This window comes from Lissotriton helveticus, chromosome 8 (genome assembly GCF_964261635.1).
Source record: "Lissotriton helveticus chromosome 8, aLisHel1.1, whole genome shotgun sequence".
Classification (NCBI taxonomy): domain Eukaryota; kingdom Metazoa; phylum Chordata; class Amphibia; order Caudata; family Salamandridae; genus Lissotriton; species Lissotriton helveticus.
This window is the reverse complement of record NC_136069.1, coordinates 1,729,640,216-1,729,657,487: the sequence shown is the minus strand read 5'-3', so window position 1 is coordinate 1,729,657,487 and position 17,272 is coordinate 1,729,640,216. Positions and strand designations below refer to the sequence as shown.

General features: G+C 47.9%; 1 protein-coding gene across 1 annotated transcript in view; it reads left to right on the top strand.

The window, feature by feature from the left end:
• The first annotated feature begins 417 nt into the window (after positions 1 to 417).
• The window catches only part of LOC144772191 (NXPE family member 1-like), a 122,270-nt gene continuing 105,415 nt past the window's right edge, over positions 418 to 17,272 (top strand). The window contains exons 1-3 of the mRNA XM_078656319.1: positions 418 to 507; positions 1,623 to 2,332; positions 8,705 to 8,766. Of these exons, the coding sequence (XP_078512445.1) occupies positions 418 to 507; positions 1,623 to 2,332; positions 8,705 to 8,766 (862 nt within the window). The remainder of the gene's footprint in view (positions 508 to 1,622; positions 2,333 to 8,704; positions 8,767 to 17,272) is intronic.

Sequence of the window (17,272 nt, the reverse complement as noted above, 5' to 3'; positions counted from 1 at the left end):
TGGATGGAAAAGGACCGCCTTGCGGATTTGTGGCGGATGGTCTTTGCGTCCGCCACGCTTCCCTCAGGATTCTCCCCGCCATCATAATCTGGAGGGGGTAAACTGCTGTCAGATGGCGGAGGGCCCGCCACCGCATGGCTGGCGGTGGCGGTCCCTCCACCAACGTAATGAACCCAAAAGTCACCAGGGAAAGGGGTCCTCTTCCTTCCACCATGGCTGTTGTGGCATCTGATAGACAGTGGTGTCTGCTTAGTCTGGGGGTCAGGAAATTGCTGTCCTTGTTCAAACACATTGAAAGAAAAAGTTTTAACACAAAGTTAAAATGCCAGTGTCATTAAAGTATTGTGCTTTATCCCTGCAGCAAGGAGCATCTGTACGAGATCAGCCGAGGATCACACACTGCTTCTGTGAACCACGATGAAGAAGATACTCACGGTGGGAGTGATCATTACTACGCTCATTCTTCTTACTTACTACATGCTCCAAACGAGTCCTTTAATCGCACAGGTGTGTACCTTTCCTCATCTTACACTGGGCATTTTTTTTTATCTTTCATTATCTTTTTCAAACTCTGTCAGGTGCAGGCCCTCTTCAGTCTGTTTTCTTGCTTTGTGATTGCTTCAAGCCCCCTGTTTGGGTCTCAGTTGGCCCCCCTTGTGTGTTCCTAGCGTGGCCCCCCTCTCGGATGACCCCCGACTGGATCCGCCTCTGGCCTCCCTTCTGGTCCCTGTGAAGCCCTCTCTTTCTGGGACCCTCCCAGGCTGCTCTCGTATGGTCACCTTCTGCCGGGGCGAATGGGCCACCTACTTGGCCTCCTCCTGGCTCCATTCGAGGTTGTCTCGTTATCGTCCTCCTTCGGAGTCCTCTCCTGTGTCTCCTGAATCAGAGTTTCCTTCTAGATCATCTTCTGGGTTCCCTTCTAGGCCTCCTTGTCAGCCTCTTTCCCAGCTTCTCTCTAGGTGTGTGTGCATGGATGTATCGGTAATCTCTAGCTGTGGGGTATTGGTAAGCCTCCTTTGTGGCCTCTGTTTGGGTTCAATCTCACAGGACGCCTCCTGGACCCCTTTCCCCTCTCTCTCTAAGCCTCCTTCTGGCCTCTGTTTGGGTTTCAATCTCACAGGACTCCTCCTGGACCCCTTTCCCCTCTCTCTCTAAGCCTCCTTCTGGCCTCCTCCAGTGACCTGAATCCCATCCACCGGGCCCAGGGGTATGGAGGCAGCTGTTCCAACCACTGCCCCCTCTGGCCGAGGTCCTTCCTTCTCTGCACACCACAGCCTGATCTGCACCAGACCAGGAAAGGAGGAGAAACTCCTTAAAAAGGAGCACCGGCCATCACCCAGCTGGCTGAGTTCTATCTCTCTCTGTCTGAAGCACATGTTGGTTCCTCCCACTGGTGTCTCCAAAGATGACACTGGAATATACATATTCTTATTTCTAAACATTTCTAGTAGTGGACAGCTCTAAGAAAGTTTCATTTTGTTACCAGAGAGTGAGTGACTCTTGATGAAACCAGTGACATTGAGCCTGCTTGTCTTAGAAGATTGTCTTGGAGTTTGAATCCATCAAATGTTTCAGGACGAGCCTTGACATGTGACCATAATATCCTCCTTTTTTCTCTTCAGATTCCCAGTTTTAGGTATTTGTACGAAAGCTGCAAGGATGCCCCAGAGGAGAAGGTGGAGACCGAAGCCCGCCCGACTGAGACAGACTTGAAAACCATTGAAATCTTCAGCAGAGTCGATGCCGGCATGCCCAAGGCCCTTTTCATTGGGAAGAACCAGACCACCAGTGCCAGCCACAGCCGGGCCACGATACTGAACCCCCAAAACTCATACTGCGTCGGTGACAACCTGACGGTCCAGGTCCAGGTCTACGATTTCTCCGGCAACCAAAAGGAACATGGGGGCGACTATTTAAGAGCCCGGATTTACTCTCCGGAGCTCAAAGCAGGAGCTTCGGGGGCGATTGAGGACTTGAACAACGGCACCTACCATATCCACTTCACGCTCTTTTGGGAAGGCAAAGTGCGGGTCTCCATCCTGCTGATGCACTCCAGCGAGGCGGTCTCTGCCCTCTGGAGAGCCCGAAACAAAGGCTACGAGAAGCTTTACTGGATTGGCAAGTTTGTCAACGGGACGAAAGAGGTCCAAGCCGAATGTGGATTAAAACTGAACTCGACAGAGGAGTTGTGTGAATACAAAAACCACTGCCACGGTGAGGTCTTCTACTGCCTCAGGCCTTCACGTGTACCATGCGAAGAGTTAAAAGCCATGGTCGCCAGATATCGAAAGCATTCCTACCTGAGCGACTCGGAAAAGAGTCTTTTTGACAAGTAAGGAGTCAATGAGTTGGGCTTCTATTTGTGCAGTGGATACAAGTGAAGCGGAAGTGTACCACGTGGCTGGGAGGGTTTCTTTGTAATATTTGATTGTGAACCAAGCTCATTGAAAGAAATATACCCAATTTAGGGTGGAGTGATAACAGTACCACCACACATTATTGTGCACAAATTGATGGAAAATCCCTTGTGCTGAGGATCTTATCGTGTGCTTTCCTGCTCTTTTTGCTTTTGGTGTCCATCTGCTTGTGCCACCCCTGGGGCAGAAGGATATTTTCCAGTCCATGGAAGAGCCCGTGGGAGAGTCCTCCGAGTCTAGGTGTTTGGAAGAATGTAGATGCGGGGAGTATCTGCAATTGACAGGGAGGCAGATTGTAGTTGTCAGGCCGAGTGGTGGAAGCTCAGGGGTGGGTGATGTAAGCAGGTCCCAGATTGTGAAGGGCTTTGTACGCGTCAGTCAGTATTTTGATTTGGCATCTCTACTTTAAAGGGAGCCAATCGAGCTCCTTGATGTAGGGGGGTGGGTCTTGTGGGAGAGGTCGGGGATGAGTCTGGCTGTTGCGTTCTGGATGGTTCGTAGTCTCTTGAGGTGTGTGTATGTCCGGTACTACAGGGCGATGCTGCAGTTGAGTCGTCTCATGGCGAGGGCTTGTGTGATGGTGTGTCTGATGTTGGTGGGGAGCCGATTGAAGATCTTCCGTAGTATGCCCACGTTGAAGAGCAGCTGATTAGACTGCTCATGGTAAGTTTGCGGTCGAGGATGATGCAGAGGTACCTGGTGGTTATGGAGGGTGCTAGTCCTCTTTCATCTGCGTATGAGATGATGCTGAGTCTGTGGAATGTGGTGTTGTTGGCCAGGCGTGTCATGTAGGCGTTAAAGAGGGTGAGGCCGAGGGATGAGCCCTGAGGGACCCCGAGGATGATGTCCTTGGGTCTGGAGTTGAATGGGAGTAGGCGGGCAGTCTGGGTTCTTCCAGTGAGGAACGAGGTGATCCATCTGAGGACAGTCCCTTGGATACTGGTGCTGTGTAGTCTGGTGATCAGCTTGTGGTTGATTATCACGTCAAACGTTTCAGAGAGTTTGAGGAGGATCAGGTCCGCCATTTCTCCTTGACTGAGGAGGGCTCAGATGTTGTCTGTAGCTGTCATGTGAGTGGCCTCAGAGCTTTGGTTACTGCGGAATCCGGACTGGGAGGAGTCGAGGAGGTGGTGTAGCTCGAGGTGGGTGGTGAGTCTTTTGTTGTTAGCCTATTCTAGTACCTTGGCCGGGAAGGATATCAAGGAGCTGGGTCGGTAATTCTAGAGTTCGTTGGGGTCGACTTATGCTTTTTTGAGTAAGGTTTTGACTGTGTACCGTTTCGACTGGTGATGCTAAAGCAGTGCTGCTGTTGTAACCTCAGGTATGGCCGTCTCCGCCTTTCTTCTGCCTAAAGCCATCACATTCAGCCTCTGTGCATCCCCGCCTGCTGCTCTTCCTGACGCCTCCTAAGGCCACGGGCACATGCCACATCCCACTCACTCTTCAGCAGGCTTGCAGCAAGTTTTTTGGGTGTAAGCTACACTATTGATGTAGCACTTTTCCCCGTATGTCAAGTAAGGGCTACTGGTGAACTGGGAGCTGTGTGAATCCATGCAAGGATTTTGTTGCTCCTTTCTGGACCCGATCACCCAAAAACAGAACAATATCAAATATAATTTCAGATTTAAATGCAAAGCTCAATATGCTTCACAATACAAAACAACCATATATTAGAGTCAACGGCATGAACGTTTGTTAATGACTTAAATCATTACAGAATTCAAAATCAACAGTTCGGCTCAAACAGTCATTGAAGTAAATAATGTGGGATCCAGCCCAAGTTAAGCGCAATAGTGACACAGCAGAGCAGAGGGTCATTCAGCTCAGTAAATATGTCATAAATTGAGGATCAGCCAGACAGAGTGTGATCGTCTAAGAATCCAGGGAGACGGAACCCATGGCCACCTGGATGAGGCTAATTTTATTGAGTTAAATATAAGAAGATCCTTGCAATTTAATGTGATCGTACAAAGGCCGAGGTGAATCAAGTATGGTGTACGCTCCCTGTTGTTCCGAAACACCTTATAGTTAGTACAACTCTTATGACAACACTGGACTGGACTGTTCCCATTGGGCGCAGGGTCAAGTCTGATTTGCATACAGCTGGGTCCATACTTGAATAGCATGGTGAGCAAAAAAATTATGGATTTAGGCCCAGATCTCTGTACTGGGGTGAATGTATGACATTGCTGTGCATTCTGTCCATCAATTGTTCTTTTTGCATTTGTCAACCCCAGTGGGCTGGGTATGCTCAGACGTGAGTCTCGTGCTCTCCATGCCACTGGAGTCAAGCTATCCTGGCTGAAGAGGGGTAAAACCCCAAAACTGGTCCTAGGATGCTTGTTTCCAGTCCAGGGAGGCCCTGGCCTGGCAGTTCGGGCTGGACTGTTCCCATGAGGCACAGGCTTGTGCCCCACTACGTTGAATTGTTGAAGGAATTCTCTTCTCTCATTCTTGATTAAGTAAAGATTGAGACCTCTGTCCGGCTGGACATGTCAAATTAATATAGATCGACTGTGACTATATTTATTGTTCTTTGAAAATGTCTTTGTGCATGGGACCACTGTTGTTTTCAATAGGACTGTTCCCATTGGGCAAAGGGTCAAGACTGAAGATGGCTGCTGGCAGTGATGACCATTCTGAAACCGCGGTCTCGGCAGGCGGGCCGATATCAACATTCAGAAATGTCTGTCGGGCCAGCGGGCATTTCAAGCATTGACAGGAACCGCTGTCATATTGATTCCTGCCAGCGTTCTGTAACAAGACAGAGCCATGCAGCAAAATTGTTTTTTTTATTTTTAAAAACAAAACCCCAAAGTGGGACTTTGTTTTTGAGAAAATCAAACTATGCCCCACTCGCCATGGGAGTTCCCCTTTGGCGAGGGAGGCATTTTGTAGTAGAACACACAGTAACATTTGTTAGAGAACTGTACAGAGTGCGGCAGTGTATACCATAACCGTTCTTTCTTTTCTAATGATTAATGATGGATCGAATGCTTGAATTAATCTCAACCGCTTGGGTCGCATCACAATCCTTTGTTTTTCACCCACCACGCCACCTCAGTGTGGACCCAGCCATATGCTATCAGCCATGACCCTGCTCATCATGGGAACAGTCCAGCCGAACTGACGAGCCGGGTCCTGAAGTGGAATACCAGCAGCATCCTGGGACCGGTTTCGCTCTGATAAGGGATCATCAGCCAGGTACAGCTTGATTCACTAAGTGTGCCAGGCACGCCCAGGCATGGATACCGTGCACACTATGCCACTGGAACCAAGCTGTACCTGGCTGAAGAGCCCGAAACCGGTCCTGGGTTGCTTCTGTTCCAGTTCAAGGAAGACCTGGCCTGGCAGTTCGGGCTGGACTCTTCTCTATGGGCGCAGGGTCAAGACTGATTTGCATATGGCTGGGTCCAAACTGAGGTGGCGTGGTGGGCGAAAAACTATGGATTGGAAATGCAGCTCGGGCGCTTGTCAGTGGCTGAGATTCATTCAATCATTCCGTCCATTGCGTTGTTTTTTGCATTTGAGGTCTAACGCCTGGCACGTGTTCAAACCAGCCCAGCAGTGCCGAAAGCCCGTATGGTGGTCTAGGGGTTTTATGGTTAAGTCATGGCAGTCCATGAATCTCTGAAAGCAGCCCCAATCCTGCAGCCTACTGGGAAAATGCGAGAGTTAGAGGATGGACAAACAGGCCCCGACGTTGTGTCCCGTGTGCACCTTCGCCATGCCCACTCCTTGTGTCATGAAGCTGTCCTATGAGGACCACCCTGCCCCTCTGAGATTGACAGATGTTTCGCCCATGCTCGGTTCCTCTATCCAGCCTTCCCCCTCAGGTCCTATCTGCCAGCGGTGATTGTATCTCTGCCTGTCTACAAGTTTCTCCAACCCTTCTTCTCAGGCCTGCCATCCTGCAGCTGGTCATCAGATGCCTGTCGGCCTTCAGATACCCTCTTTTGATAGCACGTAGGGCCCCCTGCCAATGCACCGACCACCTGCTCCAACGTCTGCTCTCAGCGCCACCTCTGCTGACCATGTGTCAATCGTCTCTGGACCCTCCTGCTCGCAGAGCCCCAGACTCCACTTTCACATTTAGTTCCATTTTATTAAGCGGACCTCAGCTCTCAGAGCTTTCTTCAGCCCTTCTGCCAGTCCTCAGCGCTGCAAGACTCTGCCATCTTGACTCTCTCCTTTGCCAGCCTTGAACCCCTACTCCTCCAGGCCCTTTGGCCTGTGCTCACAGATCTCAGATCCCTTCAGGGAGCCCTTGCTGATGTCAGAACAGCTCTGGTGCCCAGAGACGTGTTAAGGCATGGGCAAAGTGGGCTCTGGCCCAGGGCCCCAACCTTTCAGGGTGGCCCCTGATAGAGCCAGCTCTTTTGTTCAGTCTTGCCCTGATTACCCTAAATAATTCATACACGGATAGTTTTGAATACGGTTTTCCTTTATTTTAATGTGGGTGTGGAGTCTATTCCAGAGATTTTGAGGAAATGTTGGGCCCGATTCACAGAACTACCTTAAGACAAAATCCTAAACTTACTACCATTTCAGTATTCACAGAAGGCACCTCCTCATGTTGGTATTGACAGAAGGCCCTAACTCATCAATGTAAGTGCCTTCTGTGAACACCAAAATGGTAGTAAGTTTAGGATTTTGTCTTAAGTTAGTTCTGTGAATTGGGCCCTTTGTGTTTGTGTTTCATGCAATGTCCTTAAAAAAAGTTTCTATTAGATCAAAACAGGACCTCACAAATGAGAAAAGGGGGGGGGGGTCATAGAGATTATTTGCATTAATATTAATGAGCTGCTGCTGTGTTACAATATTGAAAACACAGGCCACTGTCCCTGAATCATTTGATGTAAACACATTTAGAATGGGGATGAGTGTGCCTGTCAGTGGATGAGTGTGCCTGTCAATGACCTGGTCAACTGGGCATGAAAGGGCTGAAATTGGATCATGAATTCAAAGCTGGACTGAAGAGGGGTCCCCAAAGTATCTTTGCCCCAGGACCCCCAAAATCCTTAAGATGTTCCTACTAGTGCCACTCGGCAACCCCACGGCAAACTTAAAAACCCCTTTCGGCCATGACCCCTGTCTCCTGTCCTTGGGCCCCTCTCTCCGCCCTGGCTGTGCCTGTTACTTTCCTGTCAGGAGTACAATCATTGCCCTCCATTCTTCACACATACAACTCCACCCGTCCAAGGATCCCCCTTTAGGGAGGATGAATGAATGAGTTAATGAAGTCATTAATACATGTGTATTGCACACACTGTGCAGTGTCACTGAACTGACTACCAGGCCCAGTGTAGGGCTGCAGTGTCCACCCGACTAATACATGCTCACTGTAATTATAAATTGTATTTATATAGCACTTAATGTCCCTGGCAAGACTGTGAGGCACTTTGTGGCGAGTAGTATGGTGCTCCGGAATCCAAGTTTAGAGTTTAATAGTTAGTAGCTCTGTTGCATGTGCTTTCTTTTTCCTTATGCATCAGTTGTGGTAACTTTGTGCTCTTGAGTTCTTGTGTGTTTAGTAGTGTATTGAGTAGAGATAGCATAATAGGAAATGGATCAGAGTAGGAGGAATTGTAAGTTGTCAGTGTGTGTAGTGGTCGTGTGCGCCTGCTCGTCGGCTGAGAATGAGAGGAAGGTTTGAGAAGGCTGTTTGGGAGTTCACAATAGTCAGAAAACCTTGGGATGAGTCCAATAGAAGGGTTGGGAGCTGTGATTAATTTGTGAAATAAAAAAAGAAGTGCCGGAGCTCTCCTCAGCAGGCAGCGCTAGCAGGAGCTGCCTCCTGACGAGAGCCCCGCCACTTATTTTGGCGATGGATGTGGCCTCATGGACAGAGCTGCTGATTTAGGAGCTGGGGAACCAGGTTCGAGTCTTGGCGTCGGCTCAACATCCTGTGATTCTGGGCAAATCATTTAACCTCCTCGTGCCTAGAAAATGACTATGTACTTAGCAGATGCTATAAGCGCCAGTGCTGAGCATCGGAAACCACTGCTCAAATTAAGCACTGGTTGGGGGCAAACATTGAAGGTAGAATATTTGTTTTCAAACACCTAAATATAATGAACTTATGCACACAGTTAAGTTTTAGTAGCAGGCATAAACTCCACTACTCCGTTCACAATGCGGTAGCTTTGGGGCTGGACTGGCATGAAAAGGATCCTGGGGGTGATATAAGGGTGTGGGGTGGGCTCCTGCTAATTCTGGTTTGTGGGTTCAGTGCATTCTTGTAATTCTCTGCTCTTCTTTATCTTTTGTTTCACACGAACCGGAAGTTCCAATAATGGTGTTGAGATCAAACCCCTGTTTGACGCCATCACGGTTTCAAGTTGCAACCGTAAGTACCAGCCTTGCCTTGTTTACATTATTGTGTGTGTCCATGTCTATCCAGGCTCGTACTTGTCTTTTTTACATTGTGTGTGTGTGTCCTTGTGTATCCAGGCACTTGTCTTGTTTACCCCTCCCATGCTCGTGATGGAACCGCTCCATCACGAGCCTCGGGTGGGCTGTGCTGGTGACGAAGCGGTTCCGTCACGGCCCGCTCAGCGCACCTGCGCGGCGCTTATTACGCGCCTGAACGGAGCGTTCTATTGAGCGGGCGGGGCCGTGACGGAACCGCTCCATCACAAGCACAGCCCACCCGAGGCTCGTGACGTAGCGGTTCCGTCACGAGCATGTGAGCGCCGCACGGCCCCCCCACCCCCTAGCGCTGCGGCGGAATTGTCGCCGCAGCGAAGGGGTTAAATTATTGTGTTTGTCCGTGTGTATCCAGGCTCTTGTCTTGTTTAACCCCTCCCATGCTCGTGACAGAACCGCTCCGTCGCGAGCCTCGGGTGGGCTGTGCTGGTAACAGGGCGCTTCCGTCACGGCCCGCTCGGCGCGCCTGCGCGGCGCGTTCTATTGAGCAGGCGGGGCCATTACGGAACCGCTCCGCCACAAGCACAGCCCACCCGAGGCTCGTGACAGAGCAGTTCCGTCACGAGCATGTGAGCGCCGCTCGGCCCCCCCTCCCACCTAGCGCTGCGGCGGAATTGCCGCCACAGCGAAGGGGTTAAATTATTGTGTTTGTCCGTGTTTATCCAGGCTCTTGTCTTGTTTACATTATTGTGTGTGGTCGTGTGTGTCCAGGCTCTTACTTGTCTTGTTTACATTGTGTGTGTGTGTCCTTGTGTATCCAGGCTCTTATCTTGTTTAAATTATTATGTTTATCAGTGTGCATCCAGGCTCTTGTCTTGTTTACATTATTGTGTGTGTCCGTGTGTGTCCAGGCTCTTTCTTGTCTTGTTTACATTGTATGTGTGTGTCCTTGTGTATTCAGGCTCTTGTCTTGTTTAAATTATTGTGTTTGTCCATGTGTGTCCAGGCTCTTGTCTTGTTTACATTGTGTGTGTGTCCAGGCTCTTACTTGTCTTGTTAACATTGTGTGTGTGTGTCCGTAGGTGTCCAGGCTCTTACTTCTCTTGTTTACATTGTGTGTGTGTCCGTGTGTGTCCAGGCTCTTACTTGTCTTGTTTACATTGTGTGTGTTTGTCCGTGTGTATCCAGGCTCTTGTCTTGTTTAACCCCTCCCATGCTCGTGACGGAACCGCTCCGTCACGTGCCTCGGGTGGGCTGTGCTGGTGACGGAGCAGTTCCGTCACGTCGCGCTCGGCGCGCCTGCGCGGCGCGTTCTATTGAGCAGGCGGGGCCGTGATGGAACCACTCCGTCACAAGCACAGCCCACCCGAGGCTTGTGACGGAGCGGTTCAGTCACGAGCATGTGAGCGCCGCTCGCCCCCCCTCTCCCCCCGAGCGCTGCGGCGGAATTGCCGCCGCAGCAAAGGGGTTAAATTATTGTGTTTGTCCGTGTGTTTCCAGGCTCTTGTCTTGTTTACATTATTGTGTGTGGTCGTGTGTGTTCAGGCTCTTACTTGTCTTGTTTACATTGTGTGTGTGTCCTTGTGTATCCAGGCTCTTGTCTTGTTTCAATTATTGTGTTTGTCCATGTGTATCCAGGCTCTTGTCTTGTTTACATTATTGTGTGTGTCCGTGTGTGTCCAGGCTATTACTTGTCTTGTTTACATTGTGTGTGTGTGTCCTTGTGTATCCAGGCTCTTGTCTTGTTTAAATTATTGTGTTTGTCCGTGTGTATCCCGGCTCTTGTCTTGTTTACATTATTGTGTGTGTCCGTGTGTGTCCAGGCTCTTACTTGTCTTGTTTACAATGTGTGTGTGAGTCCTTGTGTATCCAGGCTCATGTCTTGTTTACATTATTGTGTGTGGCCGTGTGTGTCCAGGCTCTTACTTGTCTTGTTTACATTGTGTGTGTGTGTCCTTTTGTATCCAGGCTCTTATCTTGTTTAAATTATTGTGTTTGTCCGTGTGCATCCAGGCTCTTACTTGTCTTGTTTACATTATTGTGTGTGTCCATGTGTGTCCAGGCTCTTACTTGTCTTGTTTACATTGTGTGTGTGTGTCCTTGTGTATCCAGACTCTTGTCTTGTTTAACCCCTCCCATGCTCATGACGGAACCGCTCCGTCACGAGCCTCGGGTGGGCTGTGCTGGTGACGGAGCGGTTCCGTCACGTCCCGCTCGGCGCGCCTGCGTGGCGCATTCTATTGAGCAGGCGGGGCCGTGATGGAACCGCTCCGTCACAAGCACAGCCCACCCGAGGCTCGTGACGGAGCGGTTCCGTCACGAGCATGTGAGCGCCGCTCGGCCCCCCTCCCCCCGAGCGCTGCGGCAGAATTACCGCCGCAGCGAAGGGGTTAAATTATTGTGTTTGTCCGTGTGTATCCAGGCTCTTGTCTTGTTTACATTATTGTGTGTGGTCGTGTGTGTCCAGGCTCTTACTTGTCTTGTTTACATTGTGTGTCCTTGTGTATCCAGGCTCTTGTCTTGTTCAAATTATTGTGATTGTCCATGTGTATCCCGGCTCTTGTCTTGTTTACATTATTGTGTGTGTCCAGGCTCTTACTTGTCTTGTTTACATTGTGTGTGTGTGTCCTTGTGTATCCAGGCTCTTGTCTTGTTTAAATTATTGTGTTTGCCCGTGTGTATCCAGGCTCTTGTCTTGTTTACATTATTGTGTGTGTCCGTGTGTTTCCAGGCTCTTACTTGTCTTGTTTACATTGTGTGTGTGTGTCCCTGTGTATCCAGGCTCTTATCTTGTTTAAATTATTGTGTTTGTCCATGTGTATCCAGGCTCTTGTCTTGTTTACATTATTGTGTGTGGCCGTGTGTGTCCAGGCTTTTACTTGTCTTGTTTACAATATGTGTGAGTCCTTGTGTATCCAGGCTCTTATCATGTTTAAATTATTGTGTTTGTCCGTGTGTATCCAGGCTCTTACTTGTCTTGTTTACATTATTGTGTGTGTCCGTGTGTGTTCAGGCTCTTATTTGTCTTGTTTACATTGTGTACGTGTACGTGTGTGTCCAGGCTCTTACTTGTCTTGTTTACATTGTGTGTGTGTCCGTGCGTGTCCAGGCTCTTACTTGTCTTGTTTACATTGCGTGTGTGTGTCCGTGTGTGTCCAGGCTCTTACTTGTCTTGTTAATATTGTGCGTGTGTCCGTGTGTATCCAGGTTCTTATTTGTCTTGTTTACTTTATTGTGTGTGTCCATGTGTGTCCAGGCTCCTGTCTTGTTTACATTATTGTATGTGTCAAGGCTCTTGTCTTGTTTACATTCTTGTGTGTGTCCATGTGTCCAGGCTCTTACTTGTCTTGTTTACATTATTGTGTGTGCACGTGTGTGTCCAGGGTCTTACTTGTTTTGTTTACATTGTGTTTGTGTGTCCGTGTGTGTCCAGGCTCTTACTTGTCTTTTTTACATTGTGTGCGTGTCCGTGCGTGTCCAGGCTCTTACTTGTCTTGTTTACATTGCGTGTGTATGTCCATGTGTGTCCAGGCTCTTACTTGTCTTGTTTATATTGTGTGTGTGTGTCCGTGTGTATCCAGGTTCTTACTTGTCTTGTTTACTTTATTGTGTGTGTCCAGGCTCCTGTCTTGTTTACATTATTGTATGTGTCCAGGCTCTTGTCTTGTTTACATTCTTGTGTGTGTCCATGTGTCCAGGCTCTTACTTGTCTTGTTTACTTTATTGTGTGTGTCCATGTGTATCCAGGCTCTTATTTGTCTTGTTTGCAATATTTTTTGTGTGTCCATGTGTGACCATGCTCTTGTCTTGTTTACATTATTGTGTGTGTCCGTGTATGTCCAATCTCTTACTTGTCTTGTTTACTTTATTGTGTGTGTCCATGTGTATCCAGGCTCTTAATTGTCTTGTTTACATTATTTTGTGTATCCGTGTGTGTCCAGACTCTTACTTGTCTTGTTTACATTGTGTGTGTGTCTGTGTGTATCCAGGCTCTTACTTGTCTTGTCTTCTTTATTTTGTGTGTCCGTGTCTGTCCTGGCTCTTATTTGTCTTGTTTACATTATTGTGTGTGTCTGTGTGTGTCCAGACTCTTACTTGTCTTGTTTACATTGTGTGTGTGTGTCCATGTGTGTCCAAGTTCTTACTTGTCTTGTTTACATTATTGTGTGTGTCCGTGTGTGTCCAGGCTCTTATTTGTCTTGTTTACATTGTGTACGTGTACGTGTGTGTCCAGGCTCTTACTTGTCTTGTTTACAGTGTGTGCGTGTCCGTGCGTGTCCAGGCTCTTACTTGTCTTGTTTACATTGCGTGTGTGTGTCCGTGTGTGTCCAGGCTCTTACTTGTCTTGTTAATATTGTGCGTGTGTCCGTGTGTATCCAGGTTCTTACTTGTCTTGTTTACTTTATTGTGTGTGTCCATGTGTGTCCAGGCTCCTGTCTTGTTTACATTATTGTATGTGTCAAGGCTCTTGTCTTGTTTACATTCTTGTGTGTGTCCATGTGTCCAGGCTCTTACTTGTCTTGTTTACATTATTGTGTGTGCACGTGTGTGTCCAGGGTCTTACTTGTTTTGTTTACATTGTGTTTGTGTGTCCATGTGTGTCCAGGCTCTTACTTGTCTTTTTTACATTGTGTGCGTGTCCGTGCGTGTCCAGGCTCTTACTTGTCTTGTTTACATTGCGTGTGTATGTCCATGTGTGTCCAGGCTCTTACATGTCTTGTTTATATTGTGTGTGTGTGTCCGTGTGTATCCAGGTTCTTACTTGTCTTGTTTACTTTATTGAGTGTGTCCATGTGTGTCCAGGCTCCTGTCTTGTTTACATTATTGTATGTGTCCAGGCTCTTGTCTTGTTTACATTCTTGTGTGTGTCCATGTGTCCAGGCTCTTACTTGTCTTGTTTACTTTATTGTGTGTGTCCATGTGTATCCAGGCTCTTATTTGTCTTGTTTGCAATATTTTTTGTGTGTCCATGTGTGACCATGCTCTTGTCTTGTTTACATTATTGTGTGTGTCCGTGTATGTCCAATCTCTTACTTGTCTTGTTTACTTTATTGTGTGTGTCCATGTGTATCCAGGCTCTTAATTGTCTTGTTTACATTATTTTGTGTATCCGTGTGTGTCCAGACTCTTACTTGTCTTGTTTACATTGTGTGTGTGTCTGTGTGTATCCAGGCTCTTACTTGCCTTGTCTTCTTTATTTTGTGTGTCCGTGTCTGTCCTGGCTCTTATTTGTCTTGTTTACATTATTGTGTGTGTCCGTGTGTATCCAGACTCTTACTTGTCTTGTTTACATTGTGTGTGTGTGTCCATGTGTGTCCAAGTTCTTACTTGTCTTGTTTTCTTTATTGTGTGTGTCGTGTGTGTAAAGGCTCTTATTTGTCTTCTTTACATTATTGTGTGTGTCCTTGTGTGTACAGGCTCTTATTTACGTCTTCTTTACATTATTGTGTGTGTCCTTGTGTGTACAGGCTCTTACTTATCTTGTTTACATTGCGTGTTTGTGTCCGTGTGTGTCCAGGCTCTTACTTGTCTTGTTAACATTATTGTGTGGGTCCGTGTGTGTCCAGGCTCTTACTTGTCTTGTTTACATTATTGTGTGGGTCCGTGTGTGTCCAGGCTCTTACTTGTCTTGTTTACATTATTGTGTGGGTCCGAATGTGTCCAGGCTCTTACTTGTCTTGTTTACATTGTGTGTGTGTCCGTGTGTGTCCAGGCTCTTACTTGTCTTGTTTACATTATTGTGTGTGTCTGTGTGTGTCCAGCCTCTTACTTGTCTTGTTTACATTGTGTGTCTGTGTCCAGGCTCTTACTTGTCTTATTTACATTGTGTTTGTGTGTTTGTGTGTGTTCAGGCTCTTACTTGTCTTGTTTACATTGTGTGTGTCCATGCTCTTACTTGTCTTGTTTCCATTGTGCGTGTGTCCATGTGTGTCCAGGCTCTTACTTGTCTTGTTTACATTGTGTGTGTGTGTCCGTGTGTGTCCAGGCTCTTACTTGTCTTGTTTACATTATTGTGTGGGTCCGTGTGTGTCCAGGCTCTTACTTGTCTTTTTACATTATTGTGTGGGTCCGTGTGTGTCCAGGCTCTTACTTGTATTTGTATTTGTATTTTCAACTTGTAGAGCGCCTTATCACCCCGGGGTCTCTAAGCGCTTGACAGGTGAGTGAGTACTGGCAGGGGGAAAGCAGACTAGATATTACCCCATGCCTCTTGGAAAAGCACGGTTTTTAGCTTTTTCCTGAAAGGCAGGAGTCTGGTTTCCTTGCGCAGATTTTCAGGCAGTTCGTTCCAGGCTTTGGGCATTGCGTGGGAGAATATCCGACCACCAATAGTGGATCGTTTGATCCTAGGGCAGATCAATAGGGCGGCGTTAGCTGAGCGTAGGTTCCTGTTAGGGGCATATGGGACAAGTCGTTTTTTAATATATTCCGGGGCTTGCCCATATAAGGCTTTCTGCGTGATGCATAGGCCCTTGAACTTAGCTCGTTGATTCACTGGCAACCAGTGTAGCTCCCGGAGGAGGGGGGTGGCCGGTGTCCTTCTCGGTTTATTAAAAATAAGTCTAGCCGCGTCATTCATGACGATCTGCAGTCTCCTGGAGAGTTTTTTCGTGATGCCGAAGTACATGGCATTACCATAATCCAGTCAGGCTAGAATTAAGGCTGACACTGCTCTTCTGAGAGTATCTGCCTTTAGAATAGAAGCTAGCTTGCGCAGTTGTCTCAGGAGACCTACACAGGTGCCCACCACCGTCGAGACCTGGGCTGACATCGTAAGATTTGTGTCTATGATTATGCCCAGGCTTTTCACTGCTGTTGCCGGTATTGGGGGGGTACCCAGCTCCAAAGGCCAAAGGAGGTCGCACCAGGGGCTGGATGAAGTGGTGATAGAAAGGACCTCCGTCTTGTCAGGGTTAATCTTTAAAAAGTTTGCCGTCATCCAGTTGACGGTAAATTTTAAAATATTCTTCAAGTTTTGATCAGTCAAAGGGGAGTCGCCTATCTGGATGATGATCTGGGTGTCGTCAGCATAATTATATATATTACAGTCCATCTGATTCAGAGATGCAATGAGGGGCTGCAGATAGGCGTTAAACATCACGGGGGACAGTGCGGAGCCCTGCGGGACACCGCATGTGATTTCAGCAGCCTCTGACACCATATCATCCAGTTGTACTTTCTGGACCCGTCCACCTAGGAACGAGGTCAGCCAGGCGTGGGCCGTGCCCTTGATGCCAAACTCCCCCAGCCGCGACAGAAGAAGTTCATGATTGACCGTATCGAATGCCGCGGAGAGGTCGAGAAGCACCAGGGCACAGGGATCTTTATTATCTGATTTAAGACGTAGGTCATCTAGCACTGATAACATGACTAGTTCTGTGCTGTTGTGAGCTATAAACCCAGCTTGGTTGGGTTGTAGTAGTGCGTTGCTCTCGAGATGGTGCGAGAGGGCAGACAGCACATGGTGTTCCAATATTTTTGCTAAAAAAGGCAATTGAGATATGGGCCTGTAATTCTTTAGAATCTTGGTGTCGGCACCGGCCTTTTTTAGCAGGGGTATCAGTCTCGCCTCTTTCAGAATAGAAGGGACTAGTCCCGAGGTTAGGGAGCTATTTAGGAGTGATAAAATATCCTCCTCCAGAACTGGCCAGGCTTGTTTAAATATCTGCGGGGGGCACGGGTCCGCCGGAGAACCTGATTTAATTTGGTTCATCACTTTTGTCAGGGAGTCCTTGGTAAGTAGGGGTAGGGAGGTTAAAGGCTCAGTGATTGTGGGAGGTGGAGTTAGCGGAGTAGTCGGGCAGTCAAGCCTAGGGGTGCTTTTGATTTCTCTCACAAGGTCGGATATCTTGGAGGTGAAGAAGGATTGGAATTTATGACAGTCCTCTTGCGTAAAGGAAGGCGGTTGGTCCTTCTTTTTCCTCAGTTCAGTGAGTACTTGGAAAACTTCCTTCTGGGGGTTAGATGCTGTGGCAATTCTGTTCTCGTAGAACTCACTTTTTCTGGTTATGATGGCTTGTTTATACAAGACAAGCTTTTCCTTATAACAAGTCTGGCAGTTAAGATGTAACATGTTTACATTATTGTGTGGGTTCGAATGTGTCCAGGCTCTTACTTGTCTTGTTTACATTGTGTGTGTGTCCGTGTGTGTCCAGGCTCTTACTTGTCTTGTTTACATTATTGTGTGTGTCTGTGTGTGTCCAGGCTCTTACTTGTCTTGTTTACACTGTGTGTCTGTGCCCAGGCTCTTACTTGTCTTGTTTACATTGTGTTTGTGTGTTTGTGTGTGTTCAGGCTCTTACTTGTCTTGTTTACATTGTGTGTGTCCATGCTCTTACTTGTCTTGTTTCCATTGCATTGTGTGTGTGTCCATGTGTGTCCAGGCTCTTACTTGTCTTGTTTACATTGTGTGTGTGTGTCCGTTTGTGTCCAGGCTCTTACTTGTCTTGTTTACATTATTGTGTGGGTCCGTGTGTGTCCAGGCT